The sequence below is a fragment of the Chlorocebus sabaeus genome, chromosome 21, assembly GCF_047675955.1.
Source record: "Chlorocebus sabaeus isolate Y175 chromosome 21, mChlSab1.0.hap1, whole genome shotgun sequence".
Taxonomy (NCBI): Eukaryota; Metazoa; Chordata; class Mammalia; order Primates; family Cercopithecidae; genus Chlorocebus; species Chlorocebus sabaeus.
Genome location: NC_132924.1, coordinates 105,876,432 through 105,895,233, shown reverse-complemented (window position 1 = coordinate 105,895,233; position 18,802 = coordinate 105,876,432). Strand labels below are relative to the sequence as shown.

The following is an 18,802-nucleotide window of genomic DNA, read 5'->3' as shown; positions in this document are numbered from 1 at the left end:
GTCTCAGCATCTGCATCCCAGAAGACCTGAACCGACATAGTATACAGGTTGATTTGAAGTTATTTTTAGTGTAGTGTGCAATAACGGTTGCAGAAAATCTTTAAAAACGAATCTTTATGTTGAGTAGGGCTGAAAATTGCTACAAATGTTTGATTAGTCATTTTTTACATTTTCTTCTCTTAACTTGAAGTCAACATGCGGAGAAATAAAGTCAGAGCGATGGGAAGTACACTGTTGTCAAGAGACAGGAGTCCCAGAACCAATTCTCTTTCTGACCTTCAAGAATTCCCTTCACCGACAAAGAGCTTGGAGCCTCACTTACTTCCTAGAAAATGAATTGAGTGATCTCTGGATGTTTTCTTCAGCTCTGAATGTGAAACAGATTGCAAGAAAAGAGGTTGAGTGGCCAATTGGTCCCAATAGTGTGAACATTAAGTCTAAATTTAAATTGAACAAATACAAGTTAGTACAAAGAGAAGGAATTCAGAAGTTGTGCGGTAATTGTCTCCATGTTGTTGTCCAATTTATTTGTCAGTTCACTGACACCAAATATCTTGGTGCAGATAGTGCAGTTTAACTAGTGTCTCTATGTCAGAGTGCTTCTGAGATTTTTAATCTCCATGGTAAAACAAGATTATATGTAAGTGCCTGGAAATGGAAGTTTTATTTCCCACAATGTGGAATAAGAAGATAGAGATATTTTAGTATAATTGCACCTTAAGTTATATAACTCAAAATGCTTAGTATTTATTCCCACTCTGTACTCACAACAGCTGTAGTTTAGAGTTGAGACCACCCTGCTTTTACGAGTGATGGTAGCATTCAGTAGTTGATAACACCAATCTGTGCTGCAGCTGCCTTTGATAGTAAAAGCCCGTTCCTTCTCTAAGTCCATATAATCACATGGTTTTATAGAATATGGCCTCTTTTACCACTTTTTCATCTTTCAATGCTAATTCTTAGCTTTAAAGTTTTTAAGCTTGCTAATGATGCTGGGACATAGAGTCCTTAATTTATTTTATAGAATTTAGCTTTTTGGAACTGTATTTATATTCAGTTGCTGAATTTGCTTCACCATGGTCTTTTAGGCTTGTTAGCTGTTTATATTCACTTGTGTCTTTCATAAGCATGTAGTAGCTGAAGCCATTGTCATTAGAGAAGATAAGACTGCTTGTGTTAGAACTCTGAAACCCCAGCAGTTCATTTCATTTTCGATTCAGCATTTATTTAACGTTTCTTATAGGTTGGGGATTGTGATGAGTGTTCTTGTCTTAAATGGATGTTGGGCGGAGAGCACAGAGCATATGCCACTGAACTGATGTGGTGGTATGTTTCAGCACCTTTCATGTTGGAATGTCATGTTACTTTGTAACATGAAACTTGTAAGTTATAATGGAATCACAATATGCCTTGTTCTCAGGAATTATATATAAAATATTTAACAACAGGTATGGCGTAGTCACTGCCCAAGCAGAATAAATGTTAAACAACCAGAACCAGTTCATGTCAACGGAATCTCAGCCCTGCCTGATCTGAACACAAGTTAAATGGATTCAAAGTCTTATATGTGATAGAAGCTTTGATTCTGGTTTTACCAGAAGCTGTAGGAAAGAAAGAGCTTTTGTACATATTTTATATATTTTCTCACTGGGAAATGATTCATTACATTACAAAGATGTGAGCCACTCTCATTGCTTTTGTGCTTTATGCCTTTGCAATTCAACCCTACCAGCAGGTGATAGATAGCACAAGAAGACCCAATCCCAATTCTACAATATGCACAGACATTTATTGAACAAAACTTTATTAGAAAGCTGGTACAAAATGATTCATACAACCTGTTTTGTAAAACTCAACGAAGTTGCAGTTTTCTGTTCTTTTAAGTACTTTCTTTGCAAGAAAGATTCACCTGAGACAGATGACAAACAATGATCCTCTTGTAGTAGTCTGTTCTTATGCTGCTAATAAAGATATACCAGAGACTGGGTAATTTATAAAGAAAAAGAGGTTTATTGGACTCACAGTTCCATGTAGCTGGGGAGGCCTCACAATCATGGCAGAAGGCAAAGGAAGAGCAAAGTCACATCTTACATAGTGGCAGGCAAAGAGCTTGTGCAGAGGAATTCCGCTTTATACAACCATCAGATCTCATGAGACTTACTATCATGAGAACAGCACAGGAAAAGTCCGCCCCCATGATTCAGTTACTTCCCATTGGGTCCCTCCCATGATACGTGGGAATTAGGGGAGCTGCAGTTCAGTATGAGATTTGGGTGGGGACACAGCCTAACCATATCACCTCTTAAACCTGTGGTTCTCCACAGAGGCGATTTTGCCTCCTAGGCAACATTTGGCAGTGTCTGGAGACATTTTGTTTGTCACAACTCAGAGCTGGGGTAGTGCTGCTGGGCTGTATGGATTAGAGGACATGAATACTGCTAAAGGTTCTACAGTATGTAAGACCTGTCTCCATAACAAAGAATTATCTGGTCCAAATTGTTGACAGTGCCAAGAATAAGAATCTCTGTCTTAAACACATGGCTGGATACAGAGCTTTTTAGGGATCAATTCCGAGGCACCATTCCTACAGTAAAAGCTAGAGGCCTCATTGGATTTCTTTAACCTGTTCATGCATCAGATGTAGGAGTGTCTTTATAATATGGCAGCTAATTCTGATATCTTTGTGATAGCTCTCATTTTACTAATAAGAACTCATATCTAACATTTATCATGCTGGTTAATGGACCATTTTCACCAATAAAATCCCATTTCCAGCAGTCATTTTGCTAATTAGCAAAACATCACTGTTGATTAAGGCATGGGTGACTGAAGTGCTTCTAGTAGCTTCCTCTACTTTTCGAGCTTCTAATAAGAATACTTGTTGATTGCTCCTGGATTGTGCATTCCTCAGTAACTTGCTGGCAGCACTTAATTCAGAGCTTACATAATAATGTACACATAAAATCACACTGTATATCATGTGGTAGTTTGAACTAAATCATGGACATTAGGACAGATTTCCTTCCCAAAAGCTGTACCAACTTACTTCGTACAAACTCTTGCACTCAGTGCGGTTCATTTGATACAGCTGCTGTGTACTGACTGTTTCCTTGTGGAAAGTACAGATCTAGGTTGAGCCAAAGATACAGACAGAGAGGAGGAAAGCCCTTCTCTTGTCTCAGAGAGTTTACAGTTAAGGAGAGGAGCAGTGGGTAAGTAAGCATGTATCATACAAGGTAAAATAAAAAAAAAAAACAAGTGCCATAGGAAACATACTGAAAGATTTTATTAGCTGCAAAAGTAGGAGAAGCAGCTAGGGTATGACTTGACAAAGACTCTGGAAGTAATGTCCAAGATGGTTTTGGAACATGGGTGCTGGGCTGGGTCAGTGCATTGTGATGTGGTGATTCCATAGAGTGGACATGGGCACCCAAGTCTTCTGTCTCCTCACTGAGTTTCTTACTCTGTCATAGTGCAAATAACTTCCAAATTATGAAATAAAACTAGAAAACTGGAGGAGTAAATACATAGTTAACAATTGTCCCCTCTCTCTCAAGCTGTATAAGAAAGTTTATAAAATTGGTTCTAATTTCATCCAGCACTGCATTTTGTTTCTTTTGTTAGGCACTATGATATACATAAAAGTTGTAAGAGAACTTCTGGGATAATTTAAAGCAAAACACCACCAGATCACTTTCTATTCAAAATTTGTGTACTCCAACAACCTCCTCTCTTTATTCAATGTCACCTTTACTGTTTAATTTCAAAAATCATTCATTTTTGGCCCTCCATTCTTATTTAAGAGAATAGTAGATATACTTTTGCATTAGTCCATTTTCATACTGCTATAAAGAAATACCTGAGACTGGGTAGTTTATAAAGGAAAGAGGTTTAATTGACTCACAATTTCACATGGCTGAGGAGGCCTCAGGAATCTTACAATCATGGCAGAAGGCAAAGGGGAAGCAAGCACCTTTTTTACAAGGTGGCAGGAGAGAGTAAGAGCCTGTGAAAGAGGAACCTTCAGACCCTTATAAAGGCGTCGCTCATAATCACTGGAACTGCTCAGGGGAAACCGCCCCCTTGATCCAGTCACTTCCTACCAGGTCTGTCCCTCGACATGCGGGGATTGTGGAGATTACAGTTTGAGATGAAATTTGGGTAGGGACACAGAGCCAAACCATATCATTCCACCCTGGCCCCTGCCAAATCTAAGGTTCTTTTTACATTTCAAAATTAATCAGGCCTTACCCACAGTCCCCAAGAGTCTTAACTCATTCCAGCATTAACCCAAAAGTCCAAGTCCAAAGTCTCATTTGAGGCAAGGAAAGTCCCTTCTATGTAGGAGCCTATAAAATCAAAAGCAAGTTAGTTACCTCCAAGATACAGTGGGGGTACTGGCATTGGGTAAGTGCTCTCATTCCAAATAGGAGAAATTGGCCAAAATAAAGGGGCTACAGGTCCCATGCAAGTCCAAAATCCGGCAGGGCAGCCATGAAGTCTTAAAGCTCTAAAAAAATCTCCTTTGACTCCATATCTCATGTCTCATATCTAGGTCTCATGTCTCATGCCATGCAAGAGGTTGGCTCCCATGGCCTTAGATAGCTTCACCTCTGTGTTTTTGCAGGGTACTGCCCCCATGCTGCTGTCATGGACTGGCATTGAATGCCTGTGGCGTTTCCAGGTATACTGTGCAAGCTGTCAGTGGATCTACCATTCTGGGGTCTAGAGGACGGTGGCCCTCTTCTCACAGGTTCAGTAGGCAGTACCCCAGTAGGGACTCTGCATGGGGCCTCCAACCCTGCATTTCCCTTCTGCACTGTCCGAGCAGAGGTTCTCCATGAGGGCTTTGCCCCTGCAGCAGACTTCTGCCTGGATATCCAGGCTTTTCCATACATCCTCTAAAATCTAGGTGGAGGTTCCCAAACCTCAGTTATTGACCTCTGTGCACTTGCAGGCCCAACATCACATGAGAGCCACTAAGGCTTGGGGCTTGCACCCTCTGAAGCAATGGCCTGAGCTGTACCTTGGCCCCTTTTAGCCATGGCTAGATCTGGAGCTGCTGGAACTCAGGGAACCAAGTCCTGAGGCTGCACACAGCAACAAGGCCCTGGGTCTGGTCCAGGCAATGTTTTTCCCTCCTAGGCCTCTGGGCCTATGATGGGAGGGGCTGCTGTGAAGGCCTCTGACATGCCCTGGAGACATTGTCTTGGTGATTAACATTCAGCTCCTTGTTACTCTTACAGATCTTTTCAACTGGCTTGAATTTCTCCCCAGAAAAATAGGTTTTTATTTTCTACTGCAGGGTCAGGCTGTCAATTTTCCAAACTTTTATGCCATGCTTCCCTTCTAAACATAAGTTCCCATTTCACATCATCTCTCTCAAGTTCAAAGTTTCACAGTTCTCTAGGGCAGGGGCAAAATGCCACCAATGTCTTTGCTAAACCATAGCAAGTGTCACCTTTGCTCCAATTCCCAGTACGTTCCTCATCTCTATCTTGAGACCACCGCAGCCTGGATTTCATGGTCCATATCACTATCAGCATTTTGGTCAAAACTGTTCAACAAGTCTCTCAGAAGTTCCAGACTTTCCCATATCTTCCTGTCATCTTCTGAGATCTCCAAATTGTCCCAACCTCTGTCCATTACCCAGTTCCAAACTTGCTTCCACATTTTCTATATCTTTATAGCAGTGCCCCACTACCTTGGTACCACACTGCTATATCTTTATAGCAGTGTGAAAATGAAATAAGTTCACTATAAAGATACTACCCGAGAGTAGGTAATTTATAAAGGAAAGAGATTTAATTAACTCACAGTTGCGCTTCCTGGGAAGGCCTCAGGAAACTTACAATCATGGTGGAAGGCAAAGGGAAAGCAGGAACCGTTTTCACAAGGCAGCCGGAGAGTGAAAGAGCGTGTGAAGGAGGAACCATTAAACACTTAAAAAATCATCAGATCTTGTGAACACCCACTCGCTATCACAAGAATAGCAGGGGGATCCTCCCGCATGATCCAGTCACCTCCCATTTGGTCTGTCCCTTCACATGTGAGGCTTATGGGGATTACAGATCAAGATAAGATTTGGGTAGGGACACAGAGCCAAACCATATCATACCCGTGTGTGGCAAAGGACATAATCAGTTACCTGTTTTCAGTATGTTATTAGTATGAAAAAGTTTAAAATGTCGATCAGGGCTCTTGAAACTCTGAGAAGGGGAAGACAAAACAAACACCAACACCAACTGCCCTGATCTAATCGGGTGCTTGGGTTTGAGTTCCAGACTTCAGATAAGGAAGTATATTGGAATAATGGACTTTTGTCTTTCATCTCTCTGGTCTATGTTCACCTTACATTAGGTGTTATAGCATTAGTGGACATCAGTGCAGTTTAACATTTCAAGCTGGGGTCTGCTTATAGCTGATGCTTATGCCTCATTGAAAAGTATAATAGGTTGGACATCCTTTAAGTTCACCTAGATGAGTTACCCTACTGAAGGTCACCCTCTGGTATGGTTTGGAAAACAGTGCTGAAAGTATAATCCTTTGTTTATTAATACCACTTGGTAAAGACTCAGTGAACCCTATGTAGTTTCTCCTAACGAAAGTCTAGAATTCAGTTAATTGAATACATGGCTACTTTAATTATTCTGTTATGGCTAATTGATATTCACAGTGATCATGTTTTACAGCTTCTAAATGCAATATTACTTCACAAGTTTATGGTTCAGCCTCCTTTGATATTTCAATTCTTTTTCTGTTTTATGTCAGCATATAATTTTATTAGGTTCGTATATATTGCACCTCATGTGTAGTTTTGACAATAAATAAAGGTCTTTTTCCTACTCTTCTTTGCTCATCTGCCTATGTGAGTTGTAAAATAGATTTTGCCTACCGTAGATTATCCATATCATAGTGAAAGATGAATCTTTCTCAGTTCTTTATATGTGTGCTTCAGAGTGTTAAAAGATTTAGAATAAAAGGATATATAGTTATAGGGATGTCCTGTTGATGTTGTTAGAGCATTGTTGTCTTTTCTAAATCCTAGTAATCTCTGGCTTCATAGTGTTATCTCATGAAAAGTTGAATAGGTACCTGCTTTGTTTTTTACACTGAGCTATTAAAAATTGGATACTGACATTTCAGGGAACTTTGTCATTTAAAATATACAAGCTTTCCCGTAGCATAGAACCTTGCCTTAACATGCCTTGTGCTTGATATACAAAGTAACATTTCATTATCTGTGCTAAGTGATTGTGATGTCACTGAGTTCCCAGTGCTGTGCAGTTGGTGCCACACCTGAGTCCCCAGGAGCAACCAGGGTTAAAGGGGTGTAGTAATGCCGAAAAGTTTGTGCTATGAAGATTTAGCCTGGACTATTCATGGGAAGGTAAAGTTCCTATCAGAACAGTATGTTATATTCATAATCCCAGTTTTCTTTTGTATAAACTTTATTATACCCCTTGTTTAAAGCACCTTCAAGTCCATTCTGAAAAGAGACAAGTCTTTAAGGAAGTAAACATATGTACTTCACTTTTAATCTAGCTATCAACACCAAGTTAAGACATCAAAATGTTTGTGTTGGGTTCCTTAAACTTGATTTCCATATTTTTTTTGTGTTCTGGCATTATGGGATACTCTGGTTTTCCATAATGATTCACTTATGTACATTGTGTCACATTTTCAAGTCCAGTCACATTATCCCAAATCTGGCAAGATCTGAAAACTATTCTATACTTATTTCTTCTAGGAATAGCAAATAGCAGATGGGGAAAAATGTTTTATATTATTTTTTTCCCAAGATATGGTTCTATATCAATAAATAATGTTGTAATCCTCTTTGTTTTTATTTGTTCATTTACAATGATTCTCTGTTAGAGAGCTCTACGGAGTTTTATTTCCTTGCAGTAGGTTTACTACTTTTTTAAAGTTGAATGTGACTCCCCATCCTCAGCAGCTATTAGCTTAGTCAGTGTATTCTAGGCTTATTTAAGTTTCAGGATTCATATCGTGTGACTTTTCCTCCTAGCATCATATTAACTGTTTCAAAGCAATGTGCTATTAAAGTGTTGTGGCCATGTTTCTTACTTTGTTATTCTTCCCAGTGGATCTCAAACTATTGATTCTGTTTGCAGTCCAGGGAAAGATGTGTGCTGCTGGCCTATAATTTGGTGGTGTTGGGTCTTAGGAAATATTCCCCTCTTTGGTCTTTAGTGTACACATCTGAACTTTGGACATGTTATTTTAAACTTTTTCAAGGATCATGTCTTAGAAAAGTGAGTGAGCATATATCTGTACATCCTTTATTTAGGTTGTAATCAGCTTTTCAAAATTAAATTTGTTGATTGATACAGTGTCCTCAGTAGGCTCAAGTGTTGAATTCTCTTAGTGTTTTCTAAATAATGATAATGGAATATCCATTATGATTTCTTTGCATTTAAAAAAATCTCACTGTGTGAACAAAAGGAACATTACCTAGTCTGAGTGTTTAATATCCAGTGTAGATAATGCCATATATTGAATGGGGGAGAAAACCAGGTGCTGATACATTCAGGATTTAGTAGGCAATACAATTTCCATGCTATCTATAACTGTTCAAGTTGTTAAAACAAATTTTTTGAAGTGTTAATATAATTATTTAATAGGTCAGTCTTTTAGATACCCTCAGTGCTATATTTCCATCTCATAGTCAAGTGTAAACATGTGTAATATTGATATTTAAAAGATTTTTTTTCTGATTACAGAAATAATAACTGTTCATTATAGGAAATAAGAAACAGTCCAAATAATATATCCCACTGCATATGTCATGACTACTATAACATCTTACCATACTTTGCACTTTTTTCCATGTCAATATAAACAAGTACTCCACCTTCTCCTCCCTTCTGCTCCTCCCTCCCCCATTTCTCATGCAAAATTAGGAACTTAGGGCACACCCTGTTTTATGACATGTTTTTTTCTCACTTAACATTCTGAGTTTTAAAAACTTAACTTTTTATTAAGATATCAGCTTTCAAGGACTCTTACTGTTTGATTATATGGCTGGATCAAAATCTTTATAATCAGTATCCTATTGCCAGACCCTTATTTACCCAAACCTTTATTGTTCACTCTTAGTTGTTGCTTTAAATAATGCTCGTTGCATTTTCTTAGATGTAAATACTCTTTTGTTTTAATATTTGCTAGGATTGAATGCCTGGAAGTCAAATTGGCCACATAAGAAAATTAATGATAATAATGATTTATACACACATTCACACATTTATAGTTATTATTATAAATTTTAGTATGCTTAATTTATATTCATTTTTAAAATTTATATAGTTAAATTCATTCTTTCTAATATACAATTCTGTGAGTTTTGACAAGTGCATGTAATTATGTAACCACCACCACAATCAAGAAACCCATTCATTTCCTCACCTTAAAAAATTTCTTCCTTTTGCCCCTTGACTATTAAGTATGTTGGTTTTTCATTCTGAACATATGAAGAAGCAAAAATAAGAAAATAGATACCGCCCCTAAGTTTACCATTCTGCTGTAACCTCTGTTGACATTTTGTAAAATATCCTTCTGGTTTTTTTTCTTTTTTTTGGTCTTTTGTTTTTGTTTTTTCTCTTCGTCTTCCCTACAAAAAAAGAGGTTATACTGCCTGTTGGTTTATATAGCTTTTTTCTTTTTTACATGGTATACTTTGAGAACATATTTCATTTAGCCATTGGTTTGTTTTTGTTTCGCTGCAATTCTAAACAGCCTTGTAATGAAGTCTAAAAAGCCCTATCATGAACGTCTTTGCATATAGTACTTAAGAAAAGTACCGTAAGTCGTGTTTGTAGGTCTCAGTGCATATGTACATTTTAAAGACTTGTTAATTTTATCTGATTGATTTATAAAATGGGTATACCAGTTTATATTCTGACCAGCAGTGTATAGGAGAGCCTGTTTTCTTATATCCTTGCCAATATTGAGTATTTTTATTTTACATTTTTGTTAGTTGGTGAATGAATAATATTAGACACCGTATTACCTTAATTTGTACTATCTGATTTGCTGTGGGGTTGGATTTTTTTCATGTGTTTATTATTCATATTTTTTTTGTGTTAATTTCTAGTTTATATTGTTTGTGTATATTTCTTTTTTTTTTTTTTTTTGGCGGGGAGAGGAGTGGGGGATGAGGCTCTTCTTTTTTAAGTTCTCTGTACGTTAATAACGTTAACTCTCCCAGTTATATGTTGGGATTTCTCTTCCTCTTTTTGTTACTTGCTGCTTCTTTGGATTTTATAGTGCTTTTGTTTTATGGAGTTTCTTATGAGTCTATTCTTTTTCATTTTCTTTATTTATATTTTGGGTTTTTATGTTGAATTTAGAGAGGTCTTTTCTCTTTAGATTATGTAGTCATGTATATTAGATTTGAAATTCGTTTGCTTTTTGTTTCATATTCCTAACAGTCTAATAAAATTTTTACTGTGCTGTACCAGGGAGCCATAGATTATATACTTGTATATGAGTGTACTTTAATCTAATGTTAACATTGTATTTGTTTTTATTTATTCATATGCTTCCAAGCAGCATGTACTTTTCATTGAATCTTCTGTTCAAACTGTAACAGCATAGTGACATTAAAATGTGTCTCAAGTTAAGCATTTCCTTTTTATTTTTTCCCCATTACTTTCTTCTACTTGCATTTTAAATATTATCCGTCAGATTTTGTGTGTGTGTGAAATTAGGAAAAAACAGTACTTACGTTGTTAAATAACTGTTTATTTTATTTTTAACATGCCGCAGGATATTGAAGACAAAGTAAGTAGCAAAACAGCAACCTATAAATGTGCAAGTAGTTCACCTAAACTAAGCAGATAGTTGAGTAGACAGGCACCTTGACATCTGAAATAGGCAATACTTGGTCATTTAACGAAAGAATTTTGGTGAAGTAGCACAAGGATGGGAATGCCTAAATATATACTTGTTAATGGATGGCTGGATGCATACAATTAAAAAATATATATATGCACACTTTACATATTAAAAGTAATATATATACTTTGTTTATATAAATTAAAAGATACACGCACATATATACCTATATATCTGTATATGATATATATAGATATGTATACACACACACACTTTCTTATAAGTTGTAGTCAGGCATATATTCAGCATTCACTGAGCAAAAAATATGTTGAAAACAAAATCTAACTCAGAGTGATATAGGAAAGTCTCATCCCTCAGAGATAAAGGCCAATTAAACATAATATTCAAGATACCAACCTTAATTTAAGAAATACATTTTTTTACACAAATCTTGAAAAATATCCATAAGTAGCCATCTTCATCATTTTCTAAAGAACCAAAAATATTTTACTTGTTTTGATTTTATTTTTAAAAATCTTATGAATTGAAAGTGCAATAACTAAAGTTTTTAAAATTACTTTTAATTATTGTTATTTATTATTATTATTTTGAATTATTGAAATAAATAAATATAGTAGTTTTTGTTTCCGTTCTTCCATAACAATTAATTCTTTACATAAAGGGAAATAGAATAATGTATGTATTTATTTGCAGGTAATTAACTGTTCTTAAACAAGATTTATGTGCAAAATGTTATTTAGGCATTACTTTTTTGTTCAAAAAAGGTTAAGAGCCATGTATCTTATGCCCAGGATAAAATTAAAGTTTTGTTGTACAAAATATTAATCCTTGAAATTACTCTTCGATAGGGAAGTTAAATAAGAGTCTGTTTTGTGCTGTATTCTGACATTTCCAAATATATCTGGACAAAATAGGACACAGCTGTTACAGTGAAAAATACAATGCGGACTTATTCTTTACATTTAAATACAGCAATCATCATCTTAATGTTTTTCTATGGCAGAGACCTAACAGATTGCAAAAATCTTCAGATTTGTATTCTTATTTCTAATGCAATTTATTCTTGACTTTTGCTTTGCTGTTGCTGCTTTTTCTTGATATAGTATATTCCTCATTTCTTTTTTTAGGCTAGGCAGCTGGAAGAGAAAGACCGAGTGCTAAAGAAGCAGGATGCATTCTACAAAGAACAGCTGGCTAGACTGGAGGAGAGGGTATGACTATTTTTTGTCTTTGATTCTATTACCACATCTGCTGCTTTCTTGTATATTTATTTAAAAATTAATTAATTAGAACTTCAACTGCTTTTCCTGGTTGTAAAGTGACCAGGAAGTGAAGAAGCAAAGCAGGTAGGTAGGTAGTTCATCCTCTGTAACAATGTCATTTTTTCTTTGGTCACTTTGGAATGGTTGCATTATTTGTTCACTGATGCATTTTACCACTTTGGGACCTACCAAATACAAATACTTTTTTTTTTTTTTTTTTTTTTTTTTTGAGACGGAGTCTTGCTCTGTAGCCCGGGCTGGACTGCAGTGGCCGGATCTCAGCTCACTGCAAGCTCCGCCTCCCGGGTTTACGCCATTCTCCTGCCTCAGCCTCCCGAGTAGCTGGGACTACAGGCGCCCGCCACCTCGCCCGGCTAGTTTTTTGTATTTTTTAGTAGAGACGGGGTTTCACCGTGTTAGCCAGGATGGTCTCGATCTCCTGACCTCGTGATCCGCCCGTCTCGGCCTCCCAAATACTTTTTTATATGTTTAGAATCTACATTGCCTCCAGGTCAGACAGTACACTGCTACTCTTATCTCCCCCAAACGTTGACTAAACTTTAGTACAGTCTTAAAAATGGTAGCGTTTTAAAGGATATATTTATTTTCTTTTATCTTTTATTTTTTTGCTTTTTTCTTTTTGAGATGGAATCTCACTCTATGACCTAGACTGGAGTGCAGTGGTGTGATCTTGGTTCGCTGCAACCTCTGCCTACCGGGTTCAAGCGATTCTCATGCCTTAGCCTCCTGAGAGCTGGGGTTACAGGCGTGCACCACCATGCCTGGCTAAGTTTTGTATTTTTATTAGAGATAGGGTTTCACCATGTTGGCCACGCTGGTCTTGAACTCCTGGCCTCAAGTGATCTGCCTGCCTCAGCCTCCCAAAGTGCTGGGATTACAGGCATAAGCCACTGGTGCCTGGCAGGGTATATCTTCTTTCTGAAAACTCGGTTTTACTGCATTTGTAGTTAAGAAATGAATGTCTCCTTCAGGAGAGGTGGATAGGAGCTGAATAGTAGAAGTTAAACATGAGTTAGGAGAAGGAAAAAGAGATAGGGTGTCAAGTCAGCATGGGTCTAGCATTGGACAGAGATGGACAAAAGAAGGCAGTGAGTTTAAGAATGAGAGTTTGAGCACCTTATCAGTGCCGTCTTCAATAAAGTAGGTTGGTTATTTAGATTAATTGGTTATCTAGATTAATAGACCATGAGGTTACAGAGTGAGCTCTCTTTTTCTTTTGAATGAAACTCAAAATTTTATTTGTTGAAAATGTTATTTGATAAGAAAATAGGAAAAAATAAGAAATACAATATTAACCCTCACTCAGTACAGTTATGTGTATGTTAAATGTGTTTGCTGTCTCCGTATGTTACCGAACTGAGTACCTCTTGAATGTAGAGAGCATTTTCTCATTCATTTAGCAGATATTTACTTAAGCACCTAATATATGTTTGGCCCTGGTCTTGTGCCAGCAGCTTTGTACTAGTGAAGAAAATGAGGTAAACATCTGTCTTCCTGGAGCTTAAATTTAATTTAAAACCAGAATACATATTGTATGGCAGGTTATGATAATTTCGAGAGGAATAAAATGGGAAAAGAGAGTCCCAGGGCTGGGGTTTAGGCATGGAGTTGGGTAGAGAGGGAAGATCTCTCTGTTGAGGTGACATTTGGGAAGAGGCTTATGGTAATAGGGAAGCAAACCATTGCCAAAACCATGAAGCAGGCGTGAACTTGGCGTGTTTGAGAAGGCTGGGGGATTTGGGAACAGACAAGCCCTCTGGATGCTGTCTTGGGCAAGAGTTGAAGCAACAGAGAATTAGTAAGAAATATGGCAGTAATTCGGAAAAGGGATGACTGGTGTGTGGGTCTGAGTGCCGGCAGGGGAAGTAATGAAATGTGGTTCAGTATTTTAAAGGTAGAGCTGACCATATTTGCTGATGGCTTTGAACATGAGTGAAGAAAGAAAAGACTCAAACTCTAGGTTTATGGCTTTTATAACTAGAAGGGTTTTTCCACAGGGGAAGATTCTTAAGATATGGATTGGGATGTTGGTGGTGGTAGAGGAAATCAGGAGTTTCATTACGGATATGTTAAGCTTGGGACACTTCAGACATTGAAGTAGAGATGTTGAATAGGCATAAAATTGAATGGTTTAGAGAATGTCAGGAATTTTTTCTGTAAAGGGCCAGGTAGTAAATATTTTAGGCTTTGCACACCACATTTGATTTCTGTGCAGCTACCCAACTCTGCCTTTGTAATGTGGAATCAGAGAAAGCCAACTGTAAATGAATGAGTGTGGCTCTGTTCTAATTGAGGGACCCTAAAGTATGAAGTTCGTATGGTTTTCACACATCACAAAATTTTGCTTAAATTTTTTTTCAACCATTTAAAAATGTAAAACCAAAAACAGGGACTGGGCCTGATTTGGCCCCCTGGTTGTAGTGGGCAGAACTCAGATTTAGAGCACAAGCCTCTGATGTCAGATGCCTTGGATTCAAATTTCTGACCTGGCATTTCCCTGCTGTGTAATGTGGAGCATCTTATTTTACCTCTCAGTTGTTTCATATATTAAGTGATGATTTAATAGTGCTTACCTCACTAATTTGTTAAATGAGCCAATACTCATAAAGCACGTGTAATAGTGTGTAGCACAGAGTAACCATTCACCCACTAATTGTTTTACTTCTATACCTAGAGCATTGTACATGGCTTAGAGTTTGTGTTAGTCTGTTTTCTCACTGCTATAATGAGCTGTTTGAGACTGGGTAATTTATGAAGGGAAGAAGTTTAATTGACTCTCAGTTCTCCGTGGCTAGGGAGGCCTCAGAAAACTTACAATTATGGCAGAAGGTGAAAGGGAAGCAGGCACCTTTTTCACACAGTGGCAGGAGAGAGAGCATGTGCAGGGAAAACTACTTTTAAACCATCAGATCTGAGAACTCTCTCACTTTCCACAAGAACGGCCTGGGGAAACCACACCCATGATCCAGTTACTTCCCACCAGGTCCCTACCTCAGCATGTGGGCATTACAATTCGAGATGAGATTTGGGTGGGGACACAGAGCCAAACCATATCAGAGTTAGTAAACGTTAAATGAGTGCAAGTGAAAGTTTTTGAGATGATGTACCTGGCACCTGCTTTTCCTCACCCAATGACAGTTTTCTTTGCCGTCAGGTTTTACTATGTTAGGTACCTTATAAACTTGACTTTAATTATTGTCAGGTTCAAGAAAAGGCACTGACAAATATTCTCCCATTTCTCATAGACTCACCAATTTGATTGGTGCAAGTGTCTGAGAGGATTTGTTTCTGGCAGATTGAACTTACCTGCTCAACAACTTCTCAACAAATAAACTGTTAGGCGTTTTGGCATGAAGTAGAACAAGTGGTAGAAGATTAGATAGACACGATATGATAAAATCAAATTATATATATGCAGAATATATTGTTTTCCTTTTTGAAGATCAGGCTGGAAAGTAGTTAGCCTGCAGTTGAAACTGAAATCTGAGACGCACCAGTAAGCTTAGAATGCTAAGGTGGAATATATACACTACTGTTACTTAATAACTCCACAGTAAGTAATATGTGATAGAAGGAATGTTAGACAAGGAGTCAGAAGGCATGCTTTTGTCATCTTGTGGTGTCTGGTTCTTTATCTGCAAAATGGGGATATACTCTGTTCCTTGCTCATCTTCATGGTGATGGGGGGTAGATCAGATGAGTGTGTACAAGCCCCTTGAAAGCTGGAAAGAGCTTAACAAATATCAGCTGTTGCCATGAAATAATATCTGCTTACTTTCCATTGTGTATAAGATAATGATAATCATAAAATTAGTATCATTCAACTTCCTTGTGTCTTTTGCCCATTTCTGTACAGTCCTGTTTTTGTTTGTCACTGTCATTCTCAAAGTACCCAAGTTGAATTTTGTCACTTTGGATTTCTTCCAGGAATATGTGAGAGACATTTAGGTCTCTAATGATGAAGCATTTTCTAGGCATAATGCAAAAGATTGTAAAGGGATTTTCTTTTGTATTACGATGGCAGTGAAAATTACAATGTCTAACTGTTTCTATTAGGAATTCTGCGTACACTTTTGTATTAGACAGTGTAAAAATGCTGAATCCATTAATTCGTATTGTAAGAAATAATGATTCTAGTATTAATATAACTTGCAGAATCATCTAACTTACAAGGAAATCCAGGTTGCCTGTGGTTTAAAAGTGGACATAAGCACGTATCTTTCCTCTTTTAACCGAATGAAGTGATGCAACTATAAAGTGGATACCAGATGGTGTATCATTAATGGAGAGGGGTGTAGCATCAATGAGTCTTTTGCAGAATCGTTCTGAGGGAGATTCCTAAGATAACCTTACCATCTGCACAGCAACTAGATTAACTAACACAGCAATTGTACACGTTATCACTTTTTGATGACTTGAACTATTCATTTTTATTGGCTTGATGCAAATTTCTTTTGAGAGTATGAATCAAAGTGCACTAAACATGTGAAGTACATTTAGTTCTGTAATACAGCTTGATTTGCTTCTTGGATCTATTTTAATAAACTATGTTAATTAGATAATTCCCATGTGTGAATGGAACCCCCTCCACCCAGATATTTATATTGACCACTGCACCCAGGGGTCTGAGATAATTTTCTTCTTTCACTAACTTGTTAGGAGTAATAAGTGTAATTTAACTGGACACTGATTTCACCCTCTTTAGAACCAGTTTTCAAAAGCAGTGACACTTTACTGAGAGAGAAGGTCAAAGCCATTTGAAAAGATTTTTTAAGTCCTTATTTCATAGCCAAATGTTGCTAAGTTATCAGTGGCATCTCTGCGAACATTAGAGATATCACATTCAGGCGTTTTGCCTAATTGAAAGATACTTAGAGAGTATTAATTCCTGAATATTAGTATAAGAGACATAGATAGTGTTAATTCCTGGTTGGTGATTTGATGAGAGGAAGCTGAGAACAGCTTTCAAAGAGAAGGTTCTTAAGTGTTTCTAGGAAGTAGTCTCCAAGTCTCTCAAGGAATTCTGTTTTTTTTTTTTTTTTTTGTCTTCCCAACTTTATTTTTAATTTTTTTCCCAACTTTATTTTTGTTTGTTGTATAATTGACAAATATGTCCATAGTGCTTTATACCTCTTTACGATAGCCACATTTTGTTTATAATATTTGTGATTAGTTGTGTGTGTTTATCTTGTACAGTCCTGAGGACACAGAGCTCATTTTCTTATTTCTGTATTTTCTATGTTTTTCTTTGGTTTTTGAGGTTCCATAACTTGCATATTTCTGTATTTTCTACAAGTAGCACAGTGAATGAATTCTAGATTTTCTAAGCTTATGCTATGAAGTCGTGTTTATGCAATTAGTGTATGGTTTTAAAATACACACAAATGTTTTAATATCTTTTCCACTAACCATTTAAATTTATAATTTAATTCTGTCCTGGGAGAAAGTCAAGTTTAACTTTGAATACTTTGTTATTGTTTATAGCATCCTCATTAACATAGCTGATGATAACATTTATTGAGCATTTACATTGTGATTGGCACTTTGCATGGATTGTCTCACGTTATACTCACCAACAACCCTGTGTGGCTGTGCACCCTATTGCTTAGGTGAAGGCTTAAAGTAATTCACCTAAGAATACACAGCCAAAACATGATAGATCTGGATTTGAGCCATGTTCCATGCTTAAGCATTTAGCTGCTGTCTAGTACTAAGTTGAAGATGTTCATTCTGTATGTAAACCCTCTGATTGTAGTGTTAGTTCTTTAGGTCATTCAAGTTAGCTCTTTCCAGTTTCTAATACAACTTTTTAGGTCCTGACGTTATAATTTGATTAATGCTACCTCATAACCTAAAAGTGTTAAGCATTCAAAAATGAATAATTTTCTCCCCGGAATTTGGCATTTCCTGGGAAAATTTGACCAACAAGGAATGAATAAGGTCTTATTACCTAGCAATTACAGCATGATACCCCTAAGAGTTATTTTAATATCTAGTTGTGCTTCTTTCACGTTGAAATAAGAAATTTGTAGTCATTAAAGCAGCTTAAAAGTTTCTTCTTGAGGTCTTCATTCACTTGCTCATACTTTGATAATACTGCTTTCCACCTTTTCATCTCTTTCCATCTTCTGGAAAGAAAGCAAACTTTTTTTTTTTTTTTAACTTTTGACAAAGTGTTTTGATAGTTATTTCATCAGAGTCTGGATCGTTGCGTGTTCTTCAGGAGAATGTGTATTTTTCAGGAGTCTGTTCCTCCTGTGGGAGGGAAGTGAGGGGAAGGACCATGGTTATCGTGTCAGAGAGGGCAGAACTCACAGTCTCCCAGGGGTCTTCCAGGATGAAGGGCCTTGTCTCCCCAGGACATGTTGAAGACTTGAGCTGTTCGATAATGTGTTCTGCATGTATAACTTCTCAATTATGAATTTGAATTGATTTGCTCTATGGAATCCACTTCGCTCTTGGCTTTCCTGAGAATGATGGGGTTTGGCTCAGCCTGAAGCCCTCTTGGCTTGAGGAGCTGAGGGAAATTAGAAAGTTTAGTTAGGTATAATACAATGTTGAATAACCCAGTGATGTGGCATGCATTTTTGCTTTGAGAGCTCCTCTCTGTACCTCCCCCACTGCATTTACAATTTATTTGC

General features: G+C 37.2%; 1 protein-coding gene across 2 annotated transcripts in view; it reads left to right on the top strand.

The window, feature by feature from the left end:
* CHCHD3 (coiled-coil-helix-coiled-coil-helix domain containing 3) overlaps positions 1-18,802 on the top strand; it is a 298,991-nt gene that overhangs the window by 180,770 nt on the left and 99,419 nt on the right. The window contains exons 5-6 of one of the 2 annotated variants that reach the window (XM_007982962.3): positions 10,789-10,803; positions 12,006-12,089. In XM_007982962.3, the coding sequence (XP_007981153.1) occupies positions 10,789-10,803; positions 12,006-12,089 (99 nt within the window). The remainder of the gene's footprint in view (positions 1-10,788; positions 10,804-12,005; positions 12,090-18,802) is intronic. The other variant, XM_007982963.3, reaches the window with a different exon arrangement.